Genomic DNA, 19464 nt, shown 5'->3' with positions numbered 1-19464 from the left:
TAATTTAGTGTTTTGGCTAATTTCTCTCTTATTCCATGTAAATTTATTCAATTGACTTCCTACCATACAAGCTTTGTTGATTCTGTTGTCTATTTCCATATTTAATTTACCATCTTCACTAAACATTGTGCTTAAGTAGATGAAATATTTTACTTGTTCTATAGGTTCTCCATTCACAATGCAATTGATATTTTCATTGTCTTTGTCTTTTTAATGCTGACCTTCATACCATCTCTATTACAACAGTTATTCAATTTAGTCAGGGAATCTTGCAGACTTGTAGCCGATTTATTTAGAAGTATAACATCATCCACATAAAGCAAAGAGCTGAGATTAACTCCAATTTTGATATCAGGTTTAATACCACTTTCCTTCATATGCAAATTGTGTATTCTATAAATATTTCCATGGCAAATGTTCATCTGAAATAACATCAATAATTCCCCACCTGGTACTATGTCCATTGGAACACATGCAACTGCTGCTTAACATCCCTTCACAGTGCACCTTGAAACCCAGAGAACAAGTGTCTTTTCCTCCTCCTTCAACCCAGCTACTGCTGTATTGCGGAACAGTTTTCCCCTGATGTGTTTCCCAAGAAATACAATATACAGGCTTTTCAATCAAATGTAAACTAGTTCCTCCTTTCCCAACCCACTACCCATATACAGTACTAATATATTATAGGTTGATCAACCAACTCCTCGTGTATGGGCCCAGCATAAAAATAATAAATAAAAGATGAGCTTTGTAGTTCAGCATGTAATCTATCATGGTTAGAACACCCATATAGTTGGCTACCTCCTAGGGTAAGTATAGCATGATCACTGTCACTAACAGTGGCAAAATAGTTGCATCTCTCTGATATTGTGATAAAATCTAACGCTCTTTGTTCTCGAGTCATTTATTCACATGCTGCTTCTCAGTCGCTGCTAGTTTTAAAACCCTGTGATATAGGATTTTTGATGGATTTACTTACCTATGTCTAGCAAACCACAGCAATAGTTGTTGTGACAGTTCGTTGAAACTACTTTTGGACTCGATTACCTGTGGATTTGCTGCACCTTGCCAGTTTTACTAGCAGCTTATACTTCTGTTTAGGTCCAAGTTGAGAGTTTGGTATTTTTATTACTTACTCGGCTAATACTGGCCAAAGTTTTTTCCTCTCCCTACATTCTTTGATTACTTACTATTGAAAACGGTCTTCAAATAAAAGATGCTCTTTATACCCCTTCTGCTATGCATCCATAGTGTTTTTAAATGGCATGGCTTTCATTGCTTACATTTTTCTGTGCAGAAGTATCTTTTCATGTGTACAAATTTGTAACTTTCCTATCCTTTTCAGCAAGAATGATAGGGAACTGGTAAACATTCTTGTGCATATTTCCTGTTTTGCTGCTTAAGAGATACAGCATTCTTGTCATAAAATTTTTTTCTTAAAAAATATGACTATCTACAGTATTGATTTTACTTAAGTGACACTAAACAAGACATTCTGATATACACATAATGTACGATACAGCAGGGTAACTGATGACACATGATATTAGTGCCCCATAGAAAAATAATGTGTATGTTTCTTTTCAATACTAAAAGTTTTATACATAATTTTCTAAGTAATATACATTTTTTTTTATTGAATTAGTTGTAGAAGATCTAAATAAGAAGAGAGAACCATTGCCCACCATGGAAGCTGTTTATCTCATTACTCCAACAGAAAAAGTAAATTTTAGAAATTCTTCTATTAATTCACTAAATGCTATATTTGAATTGTTGTAAATTTATATCTAATATTTCCTTAGAGATAAAAGTAAATCAGGATTGCAACTCTTTATGTTGAGCCCATATACACGAGAGGTTAGTTGGTTGATCAACCTATAGTACATTAGTATCGTTTATAGGTAATGGGTTTGGAAAGGAACTTTTTTACATTTGATTTAAAAGCCTGTATATTGTATTCCTTGGGAAACACATTGGGGGAAGACTGTTCCACAATACAGCAGTAGCAGGAATGAAGGAGAAGGAAAAGAAACTTGTTCTGTGTGTTTCAAGGTGCACTGTGGTGGGATTTTGAGCAGCAGCTGCATGTGTTCCAACGAGCTTAGTACTAAGTGGAGGAATTATTGATGCTGTTTCAGATGAACATTGGCTATGGAAATATTTATAGGATATGCAAGTTGCAGAAACTGAACATCTGTACAAAAGTTGGAGGAGTGAGTTGGTAAGAGATGGGTCATTAAAAGCTTCCTCACTCATTTTGAGGGGGCTTTTAGGGGACCCATCCCATATGTGAGAGCAATATTCAATAGCTGGGCAGATTTGTGATTTGTATAAGGTTAACAGTTGTTCAGGGATAAAGTAACATCTTGAGCAAAAGAGAAATCCTAATTTTTTAGAAGCTGAGGATGCAATGGTTGTGATGTGTTTATGCCAGGAGAGGCTTGATGTCAGGGTAATTCCAAGAAGAGAGATCTCATCTTGTCTGGGAATTTGAGTGTTATCAAAAATAATACTGGGGGAAGGATGTTTTTTTTTGTGAGGAATAAGACAGGACTGGGTTTTACTAGCATTGAAATTGATGAGGTTATCTGAGCCCTATTGGAGGATGGCTTGGAGATCTGAATTGAAGGCAGTGGTGGATGATGTTCTGTAGGTTGAGGTGAGTTGTGTAGAGTAAGGTTTATCGAATGAAAGAAAGGAGTGCAATGTGCTGTCATCTGCAAAACTCTGTATTGAGTTGGAGGTGACAGTCTTTCAACAAATTAATCTGTTATCTCTAACAGATTAATTTGAAGCAAAATACTGGAAATGAAGATCTAACAATATTGGAGTTGGTCAGGATTCAAATATTGTGATCTTATATTTTGGTTTTTAAGACACTTCTTACTATATCAATTGACCGATATCTTGGTTTGTGTCATGTTCCTGCCATCCTGGCAACAGATACCTGTTTTGCTAACCTTTTCTCTTTGTTTAAGTAGCCATACTCAATCAGATTAGCTTTGCTTTCAAAGCTAATCTGATTTTACATTCCTGAATTCTAGCAATGTAAAGTTCTTTCCTAATATCCTCAGTTTTAATGTTTTGTCCATTGATGCCATCTTTTCGCTTCCTTAATCTCTCCCAGAACTTTATCTGTGGTCTCCAGCCTTGATCAAGCATTTTATTTCTAGCCTAGTTCTCAAATCTATAAGTTAAAATTGATTTGAATACTGTTAAGTGTTTGTTTCTCTTATTCCATAATTCCATATAAATTGATTAATTTGACTTTCCACTATACCAGTTCTTCTTATTCTGTCATCTGTTTCCATATTTATTATTATTATTATTATTAGACCTTATGTGAAAATTGGAAATATTCAACTGTATATAGATGATGTTATACTGTTAAAACAATCCAATACAAGTCTGCAGGATTCTCTAAGTTGAATGCCTGCTGTATTAAATTTGGTAAAAAGAAAAAAAAAAAAAGACTATGAAAATAGTAGGAAGATTAAAATTTAATTTAATTTTCCATCTTCCATTTTCACTAAAAATTGTGCCTAAAAAAGCTAGAAGGCAGTTGACATTTTTGATGATTTCATTATTCCTACCTATTTTCATACTTTTTTTTATTATTGTTGATTTTTTTATCAAATTTATTACAGCAGTTATTATTCAGTTTAGTTAAAGAATCCTGCAGGCATGTACTGGATTGTTTTAAACGTATAACATCATTTTTATAAGCTAAAGAGCTGAATATCTACAATTTTTGTATCAGGCCTAAAGCCACTTTCCTTCATGATGTGATCGACGTAGATGATGGAAAATGTGATATTTGAGATAATGAACACTCATCTCACACCTGATTTAACATCCAACCATTTTCCTATACCTCCAATTCTGCTAACTTACAACTTAAATATAGACCATGTATTGCTCGATATGTGCCATTTACACAATACAATTGTAGCATTTGAAATAGCTCTTCTCTTGGCACTTTGCAATATGACTTTTCCATTCTTCTTCTTCTTCTTCTTTCACTCTGCCTTATCCCATGTTAAACGGGGTTGGCGCACCAATCTTTAACCTTCCTCTTCAAGTTCTCCGGTCCAGAGCATCCTTCGGACTCCATCCTTTCTCCCTAAGATCCTCTGTCATCTTATCTCTCCACCTGAGCTTGGGCCTGCCTCTTTTCCTCCTTCCTCCAACTCCATATACTCCACTCATTTACCAACATACTCCTCGCCCTTCCTCTCAACATGTCCAAACCACCTCAGCCTACTTTCTTGTATCTTCTTGCCAATTGGTCCCACCTTAACCGTCCCTCTGATGTAGTCATTCCTTATCCTGTCCTTCTTTGTTACACCACTCATCCATCTCAACATCTGCATCTCCGCTACCTCCATCTTCCTCTCCTGTGCCTTGGTTATAGGCCACGTCTCTGCACCATGGAGCATCGCCGGCCTCACCACCATCTTATAGAGCTTTCCTTTCCTCTTACAACTCGCTCTCTTGTCGCACAGGACCCTGCTCATCTTCCTCCAATTCATCCAACCGCATGTTATTCGGTGCTGTATTTCCTCATCCAGGTCACCATTCCTCTCGACAACTGACCCAAGGTACTTGAATTTCTTCCCTGAAATTAGCCTTTCACCCTGGAGTCGTATGACAATATCCTCGTCACTCCCCGTTGACATATATTCAGTCTTCACCCAGTTAATTCTCATGCCGCTCTTCTCCAATGCCTTTCTCCACTCTTCCAGGGTATTTTCAAGCTTCTCTCAGGATGATTCGCATAGAACAATGTCATCGGCAAACAGCATGCTCCATGGTGCCTCCTTCTTGACATTCTCCACTAGTACATCCATGACCAGGTGAAAGAGGTAGGGGCTCAGAGCTGACCCTTGGTGTAGCCCTATGACAATAGGGAACCCTTCTGTCATGCCGACACTAGACCTGACCTGAGTTTCTGTTCCCTCATACATCTCCTTCACCAACCTCATGTACTTCTCCGACACCCCCCCCTTCTTCCTCATACACCTCCATACCTCCTGCCTGGCCACTCTGTCGTATGCCTTTTCTAGATCTATAAACACCATGTGCAGATCCACTTGCATCTCTCTATATTTCTCCATCAATCGTCTTAGCGCAAATATTGCATCTGTTGTCCCTCTTCCTGGCATAAATCCAAACTGCTCCTCACCAATTTTCGTTTCCTGCCGTAACCTTGCTTCAATTACTCTTTCCCATATTTTTAATGTGTGTGACATCAGCTTAATCCCTCTATAGTTGCCACAGTCTTGAACATCTCCTCTTCCTTTGTAGATTGGGACAAGAATACTTTTCCTCCATTCCTCTGGTATCTTTTCCTGTTGGGCTGTTTTACACATCAGATCCCATAACATATCCACGCCCTCACTGCCCAAACTTTTCCACACTTCCCCAGGTATCTGGTCTGCTCCCACAGCCTTTCCATTCTTCATTTTTCTCAGTACCCAAACCACTTCCTCTCTACTTATGTCTTGCACCGGTCTCTCATTTACCTCTCCATCCTCGCACCTCTCTCTTGGATTCTCCTCATTTAGTAGTTTTCGGAAATATTCTTTCCATCTTCCTCTGATTTTGTCCTCGTCTTGTAATACTACTCCTGAGGCATCCTTTATCTGCATGACTGATGTTATGTCTTTCGAGGCCTTATCTCTGGCTTTCGCTATTCTCAACAACTGAGCTTCGCCACCGTTTCTCTCCAGTTTTTCATAAACCTCATCAACTGCCCTCGCTTTCACCCTTGCCACAGCTCTCTTTGCATTTTTCCTTGCTAATCTATATGCCTCCTTGTCGGCTCTAGTTCCAGTCATGTCCCATTTTTTCTTTGCCTCTTTCTTTTCCTTGATCTCCAACTGCACCTCCTCATTCCACCACCATGCCTCCTTATCCTCAGGTGGTCCCTTTCCTGATGTTATACCAAGCACCTCTTCTCCAATTTTTCTAATATTCCGACTATTAACGTCCCACCTTTCTTCCACATCCTCTGGTAACTTCATTTCTTTCAATACCTCTTCTTTAAACTTATTCCTTGGTCCTTCCTCTTCCAATTTCCACCACTTTATTCTCCTCTGTACCCACCACTTCCGTCTATTCTTCTTTTCCCCTTTTATATCACAGTCTACCACAACCAACCTGTGCTGTGTTGCTACACTTTCTCCATTAATCACTTTACAGTTTTTCACCTCCTTCAGATGTTTCCTACGGCACATAATATAGTCAATCTGACTCATTCTATCCCCGCTCTTATAGGTTATCAGATGCCCAACTCTCTTCTTGAACCATGTGTTAGCTATAGCCAGATCGAAGGCCACAGCATATTCTATGATTTTTTTACCTTCTTCATTTCTTTCACCACTACTCCAACCTCCATGTACCCTTTCTTCACCACTTCGTCGCCTTCCTACATGCCCATTCTGATCTACTCCGACGATCACTCTCTCACCATCAGGGATTCCCATTACTACTTGGTCAAGTTCTCTCCAGAATGTCTCTTTCTCCTCATCATCACAACCTACTTGCGGGGCATAGCCACACACTATAGTAGCCACACTTCCTCCCATCTCAAGCTTAACACTCATAATCCGATCATTCTTCCGGCACACCTCGTAGACTCCACTCTTTAGCTCCTTATCGATGATAATTCCAACTCCGTTTCTTCCCTTCTCATTCACACCGCTATGAAACAGTTTATATCCCTCCGCCAGCTCCTTTGCTTTATTGCCTTCCCACCTTGTCTCCTGCATGCACAAGATCTTCAGCTTCCTTCTTCTCATCATGTCCACTATCTCCTTACTCTTCCCATTCATCGTACCCACATTTAGCGACCCGATTCTTACTTTACACACACTCTCTTTCTGTTGGACTCGCTTCTTTAGCTGAACCCGTCCTTGGTTCAGTAGCCCTAGCCCACTTCTCACAGTCCTCGGGCGACAGAACTGCGCGTTGCTTACGTGGGACGCCCTAGCCATGATCCTTTCTCTGTTATCTAACATTTCATCCTGGGTTTTGGCATGGTTTTTTTACTTTTCCATTTTGACTTTTCCATTCTACAAAACTTAAATCTAGATCCTTGTTGTATTCCTATGATTTCTCAACTATTAGTCTGAAAGTGAGTCTGATCTTGACAACCTCTATTTTGACCTGAAGTGGCTTGCATAGATTTTACCAGGAACACTCAGTAGGGAAATCTCTCCATAATTGTCATATTCAGTTTTATTTTCCTTTTTATAGATTGGCAGTATGAGAGTTCTACTTCAATCATCTGGAATATGCCCTTCTGACCAAGGTCAAATTCCAGTTGATTGCAGAATGCAGTGTAGCCACTGTAAAACTTGTAGGCCTCTATATGATTAAGTTTAAGTTGCAGCACATGGGTCTGCATGTCAGATTGGTCAACTGGATTCAGGATTGGCTGTCCGATCAGAGAGTTGTGTGTGGTGGGGCAGCTTCAAGGAAGCAGAGGGTTACAAGTGGGGTCCCACAGAACAAGAAGCCATCCCTAGAAGCTGTATAAGAAGAATGTAAGCAGAGGTGTGTGAAGTAGGTTCTTTTTATGGAGAGAGTTTCCATCGGTTGGTGGTGGAATACATTATCTGAAAGTGTGGTGAGTGCAGAAACTGTGAATTAGTTTAAGGCACAGTTCAATGATCTTTTTTCATGAGAGTGTAGACCTCTCACGATGAGTCCTATGACTCCATGGAGGTAAGATATTAATAATAATAATGTTAATCATATATTGACGACAGAATAGTTTATTTATGGCTAGAGCAATACATAAACAAAAGAAATCCATAGGAAATTGTATTGATGGCAGAACATGATTTTGCTACAACCAATAAAGAATGCCAAACAACACATGAAAAAGTACATAAATGCATGCAATAACAAGAGACATAAGAAAGAACTAAAAGAATATGAAATTTTAAAAATGCTGAATTAATATTTGAGTTAACATGACTTTTAAAATTTAAATTGTTATCACTTATCTAAAACTTCATAATAAACTAAATATATGCAGTTTGTACTATTAAAAATTATAAATCTAAATCAGACAGGTGGTGCTGCCATGCAAAGCTTATTAGATGGTTAAAGTGAGACATTAAAAAAATGCACACAAATTCCTCTCTCTAAGTTTAATATTGAGAGAAGAATTTTTTGCATGCTTATCTTTACTGATATTGTTTTTTAAATTTGTGCTGTTACTGATTGGATTTTGTTTTTAATGCAGAATTTTCCATCAGATATATCACTGCGCTCATATTGCCCAGTTAGCCAGCCACCATTTAAATACTATTTGTAGCATAGTCAAGGATTTCTTAGCATGCTATACATGTGGCAATTATGTAACATGTGGATTAAAAAGGTGGCAGTGAGAAACGGGAATGTGTATGTGTGTGAATTACACATGGGTAGAGGGAAGCGCTGGGTTACTTGAGTATTACTCTCTGGGATTTTAGCAGCAGTGGAGGTAGTGCATTGGAAACAGGTAATTTGCTACTTGTAGATACAAGTAACATGTTGGATTGTGTAGCAGAAATGTGTTAAAGGGAAGAGGTGTCTATGGATTTGACCTCATTTGACAGTATGACAGAAATGAGATGTTTGCACTGATGGTCGTAATTGTGAGTGAATGTTGGGTGAAAGCAGGACATGCAAGGGGAGGGAGACAAATAGAACTGGTGAGAAAGGAGATCATGTAGGCATGAAGACTGAGCTGAGGAGGGTGAATGCAGAGATTGAAGCTAGAGAGGTTAGCTAATGCAGGGAAAGTAGGAGTGAGAAAATTGTATATGAGAAAGGAAATTGGAAAAAAAGTCGAGTGTAGAAGTAAGAGATGGAGAAATGAGAGGAAGGAGGGGAAAGTGGAAAAGAAAGGAGACGAGAGAGAGAGAGAGAGTGTGTGTGTGTGTGTGTGTGTGCGTGCGTGCGTGCGTGTGTAAGTAGAAAGAATGAGGAATGCCAGTGAAAGAAGAATAAATGAATCTGTGAGGAGTGTTATATATGAAGATTTAATGCTTTGAAGTGTGCAGAGAAGAGTGCTAGAGGAGTGTTTGCCTGGAGGAGCAATATTGTGTAGCAGTGGCAATAAACTGAGGTGAAAATACAGAAGAAATGATAGTGATCTTTGGTACGAATGACCTAAGAGATAGAATGAATCATATAGCAAGAAATTTGAGATTTGGGATTGTGTGTAGCAGAAATGCATGAGAGGGGAATTAGTTACCTCTCTATGATAATGCAGAGTGGAGAAGAGATTGATAATGAAGGAGAAGAAAGCGATAATGTATAGTGTTACGTTGTTGTTTTCTTAAATATTTTACCTCTATTGTTCTCCTTGTGCCTGCTGAGATCTGGCTTCTAAACTGACTTTCACGGGCTGTTTCTCTCTTCGAGCTCTGACGAAATTTATTTGTTAATGCTGCACCAGTCAGAACTCTGGGATAGAGATTCTTATCCGAAGAAACTTTCCCAGAATTCAACTAATACCTTATATATATTAAGTAGCTTAGGTAGATTGAGTTCTCAGTATACAGTCATGGCCTTGACAATCTAAAATCCCCTTTTTTCTCTAAACATAGGTTTGATATTTTCGTGAGTGGTAGAATTCAATCTCTTACTCAGACAGACTCAGGTATACATGGGAAAACACATTTTGGAGGTTGAACATATAATCAAGCAAATCAAAGTTAATACTAAAATACAAGTAAAGCAGGGTAATAATAATCAAACAGACAGGCTATTCAAATACACTCATGAGAATCTTATGTTCATCTATATCACAAACATGGATGTCGGTATTAAACTAGATTACTGGTACTAACGACCCATACACATTAAACTTGGTCTAGACAACTTATGAACGTAGACTGCCAGTCCAATTTGATTAACATAACACAGGAAACTGTCTCAAAATCTTCTCTCTCTTCTTTTCTAAATTCTTCCATTTTACACCTTCGTCACCAATAGATAACACACAAAAAAAGATTTGTACATTACCACCTTGTTAGATGATTTCTCGATCCTTCCGTCTGTTCTTTGTCATAGATTGTCCTTCTGTATGATGAATTGCCGCCACATAGGAGTCACGTGCTTATCCCGAATTCGCCACTTGTTTTTTCTGGACTTATGGACTTTTCGCATCGCCGCTTCTAACACAATTTACCTTCAAAGGAATCCTTTGCTTCTTTCTCATCAGTTAGATCCACACCGATAGTCTAAAACTCGAACACTGCCGTCATCTCGTGCTATACTTTCTTCGACTTGCATCTCTCAGCAATGGGAAACACGCTGCCGCTTTGCTGTCTTCACATGTCTTGTCAGATATCAGGCATGCTGATCCGCTCGGGAACTTCGAGCAGGAGACCCATGGGGAGGCACACGTGACCGGGGAACACCACAGGAACCAGGAGAAAACGTAAAAGGAGGCAAAAAGAAGTCCTCTCTCTCTCTCTCTCTATGATATGAATCTGTTTTAAACCTCATTATAGCGCCCTCTTTCCGCACTCCAAACTTGTCTACGATGCCCTCCCATTTGTTGTCACCGAGTGACATCACCTCCTTGCTGTATACACATCGCTTTTTTCAGGAAATGCGAATTTCTTGCGCCTTCCATGAATGCCTATTCATCGCTTGTTACGTCATCTTTGGTGGTCAAACTGCAACTTTGGAACTTTCGTTTGCACGATGATACACAACTTTATATATGCCATATTTTAACATTGATGTTTTTGACAAATTAAGATTCCATCTATTTTAAACAATAATTTTAAAATAAAAATAGTACAATTTAATATTTATTTCCTTTGTCGATTTCATTTTAATTTAAGATTCAACCTCTTTTTTTATATTTTAATTCCTTTTTAAGCAAAGTTAATATCTGCATCTTCACATATTCTGTCTGTTTTGCCAAGATTACAAGTGTGTTTTTGCTTGATATTGTTCTCTTGTTAAATCTTGAATGGAGCAGTTCTATTCTTGATAGAGCCATCATTCAAGATCTAACAATAGGAAGACAAGTCTGGAATATGTGGATGCTTGGATTACTTTTAAGGATAGAAGGGAAATGTATGCAAGAGGGATAATATTTGAACACAGAAGGATGCAGGCATTTTTGGAGAGACTTGTTTTCTAGGCAAAAATGAATCTTTTAGGAAATGGAAACTAGAATTGCAAAGATGGAAGGTAGTATGGATGTTCTCATGTGGGGATGTGACTTGAGAAATAAGAGTGTATACTATATTGTAGAGCCAAGTGGAGTTTGCAAAGACCAATAATAGCTATGTGAATACTAACAGAGCACTGATTCCTGTATAAAAGTGCCAGGAACATTTAGGAACAAGGGGAATGAATTTGTAATATTGATTCACTAAGTCTTTCTGAAGATTATTAGTATTAGTGAAACTTGATTAACTGAAGAAGATGTCCTAACATGGATTGAAATTTAAGGGTATAGCTGTTTTGGCAGAATAGAGAAGATAAATTGGTGGAGTGTTATTCATACTAAGAGATGAATTGCATCCTTTCAGGGTAGAGAACCAGAGGGGAAATGGCACGAATGACTTTGAGGATATATGGTGTGAAGTAGAGGTGGATGATGCTAGAGACCAAGGAAGTATAGATAGCAATAAGCAGGAAATGTTTAGGCAAATTAGTTTGGCAAGTGCAAAGTAGTGATCCTTATATTGTTATAGTTGAAGTCTCCCATAATGGGTAGAGGAAGCAGTATACAGAACTAAGGAAATTGAATTTTTGGGCTTTTGAGGCACAGTTATAATAGGCAACATATGGTGGTAGGAACATGAAGATTATGAGTTTTGGACCTGATCATATCAGCAGAGGATTTGATTTTGACTGAAATGTCATACTTGCTGCATTTAGTGAGAGTGACAGTATAGTCCTGATTTGGAGGTTGAATAAAAAAGCAGGAGTATCAAGGCAGAAGGAATTAATATGGAATTATAAGGTAAGCAACTATAATAGAAACCAGCTTGGAGCAGTATAGTGGATGAAAGAATTTGAAAGAAGAGAGGTCAGTAATGTGTGTGGGATATAGTCAAGAAAAAAAAAATTGACAGCAATAGCTGATTGTATATCTTTTGTGAAGAAGATAATGCAACTTGGAGTAAATAGGAATTGCAAGATGAAAAAGAAGTTATGGAAAGCATATGAGGATAGAGGTGGGAACAGGTTGTATGAGGAATATAAAGCTCAGTCTTGTAAAGTGACTAGTAGAGTAAGGAGAGAAAATTAGAATAGAAGAGGAGACTAGTGCTGCAGTCCAAAGAAGAATCCAGAGGAAGGCTTTGCTGTGTGGCCAGTAAAAGAAAAAATGATTCTGGATGGATGGATGACCTTACTGGTTGGAGAAGGTAGTCACTATGCAAATGATGTAATAGAGCTTTATAAGCCCATAGTCCCCCAGTAAGGCAGGGGGACTATGGGCTTATGCTATGTGTTTTAAGGGAATGTGCTAAGCAGTTTATCATGCCATAAACCTATATTGAATCTCTTGCAATGACATAAGTTCTTGAGGAGTGGAAGGAGAATAAGATAGTGCCATTGCATAAGGTTGGTGGTAGAATGAAAGTATCAAACTATAGATCACTTTGTATTTCTTCTGTGGTTAAGATTTAAAAAAAATCTTAAATTGATAAGAACTCATACAGAATTGGGCAGACGAGGGCAATGTTATTTATACAGGCCACAACAGATTTTTTGAGGTGACCTTATTTTACTAATTTGGTTGCCTTTTATAATAGATTAACAAGGGTCGTAGATGATGGTATGACATACACTTTAAATTTATTTTTTGATTGTGCAAAGACATTTGAGAATACTGATAGTGAAATGTTAATTCCAAATGTTAAACTCGCTCTCCTTGTTAATAACAAGGAGAGCGAGTTTGTGGAATTTCTGAGAGATAAGTATCTTAAGCAGCATATGATTGAAGCAACTAGAGACTTTAATGTTTTGGATTTGGTGATAACTTCAGAAGATGTAGTTGTTAATGAGGTGTTGACACTGCCACCAGTTGGTGAGAATGATCATGAGATACTTGTTTGGGAAGTGATGAAACAAGAAAAGGTCACTGCCAAAAATGGATACATGTGGAAGTGTAAAGCAAGTGATTATAGGATACTCTATAGTCAGTTAGCATCAGTACGTTGGGTAGATGAGCTGAGCGGAAAAGATGTTAAATATGCATGGAAACTCATAAGCAGTATCTGACAAAAGCAATGTATGACTGCATACCAAGGGTTAAGCGAGTAAATAGAGTGGGAATGAAATGGATGAGCAGCGAAATCAAGCAAGCTTTGCTGGAAAAGAAAATGTTATCGAGGAGGTACAAGATAGTTGATGGGGATCAGATCCATGAAGAGTATAACGTGCAGGCTAGAAAGGTTACAAGCATGATAAAGAAAGAAAAGGTGCAGTATGAGAGGAGATTGGCTGGTTAGGCCAAGGTTAACTCAAGGGAATTTTTCTGCTACATGGCAAGCAAGAGGAAGAATAATTATGGCAGATTAACATTGGTGGATAGTCATGGCAGCAGACTAACAGCTGCAAAGGATATAGTGGAATTATTGAACGAGCACTTTATCAGCTTAGTTTTATATCTTTTATATCATGCTGGTATAAATTATCCGGTACAATATATAGAAGAGAGGCAAGTATTAGGAGAATTAGAAGTGAAAGAAACAGAGGTGTATCAGATGTTGGTTGGGTCAGATGTGAATAAGGCTGTAGGAATGGATGACATCACCACGTATTCTTAAGGAATATGTACCACAGTTGGTTATGCCTTTGACCTGGTTATTTAATGAAAGTCTTGCAGTGGGTAGGGTTCCTAAGGAGTGGAAAGAAGGTAAAATAGTACCACTCTATAAGCATGGTTCTAAGGCAAGTCTCCAACTATAGGCCAGTCTGTATAACTGCTGTTGTGGTCAAGGTGTTGGAAAGATTAATGAGGAATAGAATACAGAATTAGGTTGATGGATATGTCATTCGTTATGAAGGCCAGCATGGATTTGTAAAGGGTTGGTCCTGTTTCAGTGATTTACTTGCATTTTATAAGGTGATGAGTGTGTTAGATAATGGAGAATCATATATAGTGATATTCTTGGACTTTGCAAAAAAGGTTTGATAGATTACCACATGATGTTGGAGACTTAATGGATTTTTTACAACACTCAAAAAGAATTAAAATAGAATTTAATACTTCCTATATTTCGTCCTAGTCACTAGGACATCTACGGGTATTACAAAAACAATTAATGTAACATATACACAAATAACAAACAATACTGAGCCCAACCACGTGGGTGACACTAAAGTCCTATCTAGGTAGAGCGCCCTCTAAGGGCAGTAGTAGGTGGCCTGGAATGTAAGGTGGGAACTCTGGTGATGAGTGTTTCCCAAATCTTCGGAAGCTTAATGCAACCATATTTATTGAGATTTGGTTGGTTTTTGAGAGCTGCTGCTGCTGCTTCTAAAAAAAAGTCTCTCTTTCTTGAATTTGCTGTGGTGGAGCATGGTGGTTTTCTTCCATGATACCCTGTGGGTGGTGTCCAAAACATGGTTAGCCAAGCCTGAATGGCCATAGTTGTGTTTGAAGATGTAAGACTTGTGTTCCTCTAGACGGATGGATGCTGATCTGCCTGTCTGTCCAAAGTATGCCAGCTTACAGGAACAGGGTACTTTGTAAACTCCAGGCAGAGAGAGAGGAGGGAGCTGATCTTTCGTAGAACGGATAAGGGTAGCCAGTTTGCGGTGGGGCTTATATGCTGTGTGTAGATTGTACTGTTTTAGTATCTTGGCTATTTTTTCGGATGTGCCACGGATGTAGGGTATGGTGATGGCATTTTTAAATTCTAGTTGACGAGAAGGACGGGGAATGGGGGAGGAGTTGATTATTTTTTTGATACTGTGATCGCTGTAGCCATTGGAGAGGAAAGTGCTGTGTATGTGGTTAAGCTCAGTAGTGAGGGCGGTTCCACTGGAACAAAGATTGTGGGCTCTCTTGGTAAGAGTTTTAATAATGCCATATTGTTGAGAGGGGTGGTGGTGGGAGAGTTTGTGAATGTATCTGCCTGTGTGTGTGGGTTTTCTGTATACGGTGAAGGTAATGTATCATTAGGCAGGCGTGTGACTAAGGTGTCTACGAATGGTAAACAGTTGTTCTTTTCCTTTTCTATAGTGAACTGGATTCTTGGATGTCGACTATTGAGATGACTGAGGAAGGAGTCTAACGTGTCTGGGCCATGAGGCCAAATAGAGAACACATCATCTACATATCTTAGCCAGATAGAAGGTTTGAGTGGGGCTGAGTCTATGGCTCGTTTTTCGAAATCTTCCATATAGAAATTGGCAAGGGGGGTGAGAGGGGGGAACCCATGGCAGTTCCCTCTATCTGCTTGTAGATTTTGTTGTTCCAAGAGAAATACCCAGAGTTAATGGCAAAGGAAAAGAGATCTAAGATGTCAGAGGGAAAAACGTTTTCTAAGAGAGATAAGGTGTCAATTAAGGGAATATTGGTAAACAAAGAGGAGATATCAAAGCTTACCAATATGTCTGTCTTCTTCAAGGTTAAATTTTCCGTGAGGGCTTTAAAGTGGGTCGAGTTTTTTATATAGGAAGGGGACTTTCCAGTGAGGGGGATCAGAGAGTTGGCCAGCTGTTTAGATAGTCTATAGCAAGATGCATTGGTAGCATCTACTATAGGCCTGAGTGGGAAATTGGGTTTGTGGATTTTTGGTAAACCGTATATTTGGGGGGGACGGGAGCGGAAAGGTTTAAGTTTTTTCGTGACATCATTTAGAAACACTCGTCACCAGAGTTCCCACCTTACATTCCAGGCCACCTACTACTGCCCTTAGAGGGCGCTCTACCTAGATAGGACTTTAGTGTCACCCACGTGGTTGGGCTTAGTATTGTTTGTTATTTGTGTATATGTTACATTAATTGTTTTTGTAATACCCGTAGATGTCCTAGTGACTAGGACGAAATATAGGAAGTATTACATTCTATTTTAATTCTTTTTGAGTGTTGTAAAATATCCATTAAGCCTCCAACATGATGTCCTCACAGCACTTAAGCCTCTACACATGTATTCTAATCATCCATGGAAAAGAACTAGCACGCAAATCCAAGCAATACGGTAAGTCAAAACTACGACTATCTAGGCAACTAAATAGGCTGGCCTTTTTAAAACGATGTCAGGATTCAAGAGTGATACCAAACTGCGTTAAAATTCCAAAAAAGCACTTCGTATATATAACCGTGCCAGCCAGGCATTACTCCACGAGCAAATCGCCTCTACACGTGCTACCCTCGCACGTGTTCTTAACCCTGAACTTTGGTCGATTCTCTCTGGCATTTCGGAAACTTCCGCACAGAGAGAATTCCAAAAAATAAAAAATAAACATATCAAGAAATATAGCAACCTTGTGAAAAACAAACCACAAATTACACCGCTCCAGACAGTAATAAACCTCTCTTCCAAAAGGCTCAACGACGATGCCGTCAGCGCCCTTTGCCTCGGTCGTAATTTTGCCGTCGCTCCGAAGGAAGTGCCAGTGCTTGACGTAATGGTGAATATCGAACGTGGAATCGGTCACTTACCGTCGGAGATAGCTAACAACATCAGACTTGATGTAGCCAACATCCTCGCGCATTCTTCGTCGCCAAAAAGTAATTTATCATATGCCCAACGCATGGCTCTCCTGAAACTACGTAAAGAAAAAAGTATCGTCATCATCAGAGCGGATAAGGGTAATGCCACAGTCGTTCTTAATACCAGTGAATATAATCGTAAAATGAACATTATCCTCCGCGATCGCGCTACCTACATCCCGCTAGAACACGACCCCACAAAAACACAAGTTAAGAAACTAAAAATTTTACTCAAAAAAGTATCTTCCTGGCCCCCTGATGTCACGAAAAAACATAAACCTTTCCGCTCCCCCCCCCCCCCCCCCCCCCGAATATACGGTTTACCAAAAACCCACAAACCCAATTCCCCACTCAGGCCTATAGTAGATGCTACCAATGCATCTTGCTATAGACTATCTAAACAGCTGGCCAACTCTCTGATCCCCCTCACTGGAAAGTCCCCTTCCTATATAAAAAACTCGACCCACTTTAAAGCCCTCACGGAAAATTTAACCTTGAAGAAGACAGACATATTGGTAAGCTTTGATATCTCCTCTTTGTTTACCAATATTCCCTTAATTGACACCTTATCTCTCTTAGAAAACGTTTTTCCCTCTGACATCTTAGATCTCTTTTCCTTTGCCATTAACTCTGGGTATTTCTCTTGGAACAACAAAATCTACAAGCAGATAGAGGGAACTGCCATGGGTTCCCCCCTCTCACCCCCCTTGCCAATTTCTATATGGAAGATTTCGAAAAACGAGCCATAGACTCAGCCCCACTCAAACCTTCTATCTGGCTAAGATATGTAGATGTGTTCTCTATTTGGCCTCATGGCCTAGACACGTTAGACTCCTTCCTCAGTCATCTCAATAGTCTACATCCAAGAATCCAGTTCACTATGGAAAAGGAAAAGAACAATTGTTTACCCTTCCTAGACACCTTAGTCACACGCCTGCCTAATGATACACTTACCTTCACCGTATACAGAAAACCCACACACACAGGCAGATACATTCACAAACTCTCCCACCACCACCCCTCTCAACAATATGGCATTATTAAAACTCTTACCAAGAGAGCCCACAATCTTTACCGCCCTCACTACTGAGCTTAACCACATACACAGCACTTTCCTCTCCAATGGCTGCAGCGATCACAGTATCAAAAAAATAATCAACTCCTCCCCCATTCCCCGTCCTTCTCGTCAACTAGAATTTAAAAATGCCATCACCATACCCTACATCCGTGGCACATCCGAAAAAATAGCCAAGATACTAAAACAGTACAATCTACACACAGCATATAAGCCCCACCGCAAACTGGCTACCCTTATCCGTTCTATGAAAGATCAGCTCCCTCCTCTCTCTCTGCCTGGAGTTTACAAAGTACCCTGTTCCTGTAAGCTGGCATACTTTGGACAGACAGGCAGATCAGCATCCATCCGTCTAGAGGAACACAAGTCTTACATCTTCAAACACAACTATGGCCATTCAGGCTTGGCTGACCATGTTTTGGACACCACACACAGGGTATCATGGAAGAAAACCACCATGCTCCACCACAGCAAATTCAAGAAAGAGAGACTTTTTTTTAGAAGCAGCAGCAGCAGCAGCTCTCAAAAACCAACCAAATCTCAATAAATATGGTTGCATTAAGCTTCCGAAGATTTGGGAAACACTCATCACCAGAGTTCCCACCTTACATTCCAGGCCACCTACTACTGCCCTTAGAGGGCGCTCTACCTAGATAGGACTTTAGTGTCACCCACGTGGTTGGGCTCAGTATTGTTTGTTATTTGTGTATATGTTACATTAATTGTTTTTGTAATACCCGTAGATGTCCTAGTGACTAGGACGAAATATAGGAAGTATTAAATTCTATTTTAATTCTTTTTGAGTGTTGTAAAAAATCCATTAAGCCTCCAACATGATGTCCTCACAGCACTTAAGCCTCTACACACATAGATTAACTCATGATAAGTTGGTTTACAAGCAGAGGATGGGAACAAACAGCATATTGGTTAGATGGATTAGAGATTGCTCTCTGAATGATACCAGCAGGTTCTATATGATGGAGCAGTTTCTCAAAAGAGAAGGGCGACCAGTGACATGCCCCAGGGTTCTGTTTTTGTGCCCCTGCTGCTGTTTATTGTTTGTAAACGATATATGTTCATATTTATGAATTTAGGGACACAAAACACGTGTGTTGAAAAGATTATTTTACTGATTAATAATAAAATAATAACTTGATGTTTTAACCCTTGTATTGAGGTCATCACCAGAAGGATACATGTATACATGTGTATACGAACCAAGCTACATGCTGTTGCATTCTATGCAGGTAAATTACACCTACGTTGTTAACTAATCTTTTTTCTTAGCCTGCCCTCTAGTGATTAAAAAAAAAAAAAAAAAAAAAACTACAGTAAACTCTGCTAAAGTCCTCATGTACTAAGATTCTTCTGGAATTATATAGTTCATATTGTTATATTACGATTATCTTCTGGATTTGTACAGTAAGGTTGCTGTTGAATGTTCAGAAAAAAAAAAAAAAACGCTTCAAACACTTCACCAAGTCTTCTTGTATTGAGATTTTTCTTTATGGTTGCTATGAAGGTTGCAGATGGGTCCTCCACATTCTTAGAATGGTTAGACCATCATTTTTATTCAGATTCGGATCATGTTTGAGCATTTCACATGCTTCCTTGAATTTCCGCTAGAACCAGGTTTTGGTGCGGTGTAGGGACTTGGTACCTTTCCAGTCAATTCTGTGATATGTTTG

At 39.1% G+C, this 19464-nt stretch overlaps 1 protein-coding gene across 1 annotated transcript in view; it reads left to right on the top strand.

Annotated features, from left to right (window-relative positions):
- Positions 1 to 19464, top strand: part of LOC150098397 (protein ROP-like) — a 312656-nt gene that overhangs the window by 87974 nt on the left and 205218 nt on the right. Inside the window, exon 3 of the mRNA XM_090405016.1 lies at positions 1646 to 1722. Coding sequence (XP_090261142.1) covers positions 1646 to 1722 — 77 coding nt within the window. The remainder of the gene's footprint in view (positions 1 to 1645; positions 1723 to 19464) is intronic.

Source organism: Typopeltis vanoorti, chromosome 15, assembly GCF_054136105.1.
Source record: "Typopeltis vanoorti isolate ZY-2024b chromosome 15, IOZ_Tvanoo_1.0, whole genome shotgun sequence".
Lineage (NCBI taxonomy): Eukaryota > Metazoa > Arthropoda > Arachnida > Uropygi > Thelyphonidae > Typopeltis > Typopeltis vanoorti.
This window is presented reverse-complemented; position numbering and strand designations above follow the sequence as displayed.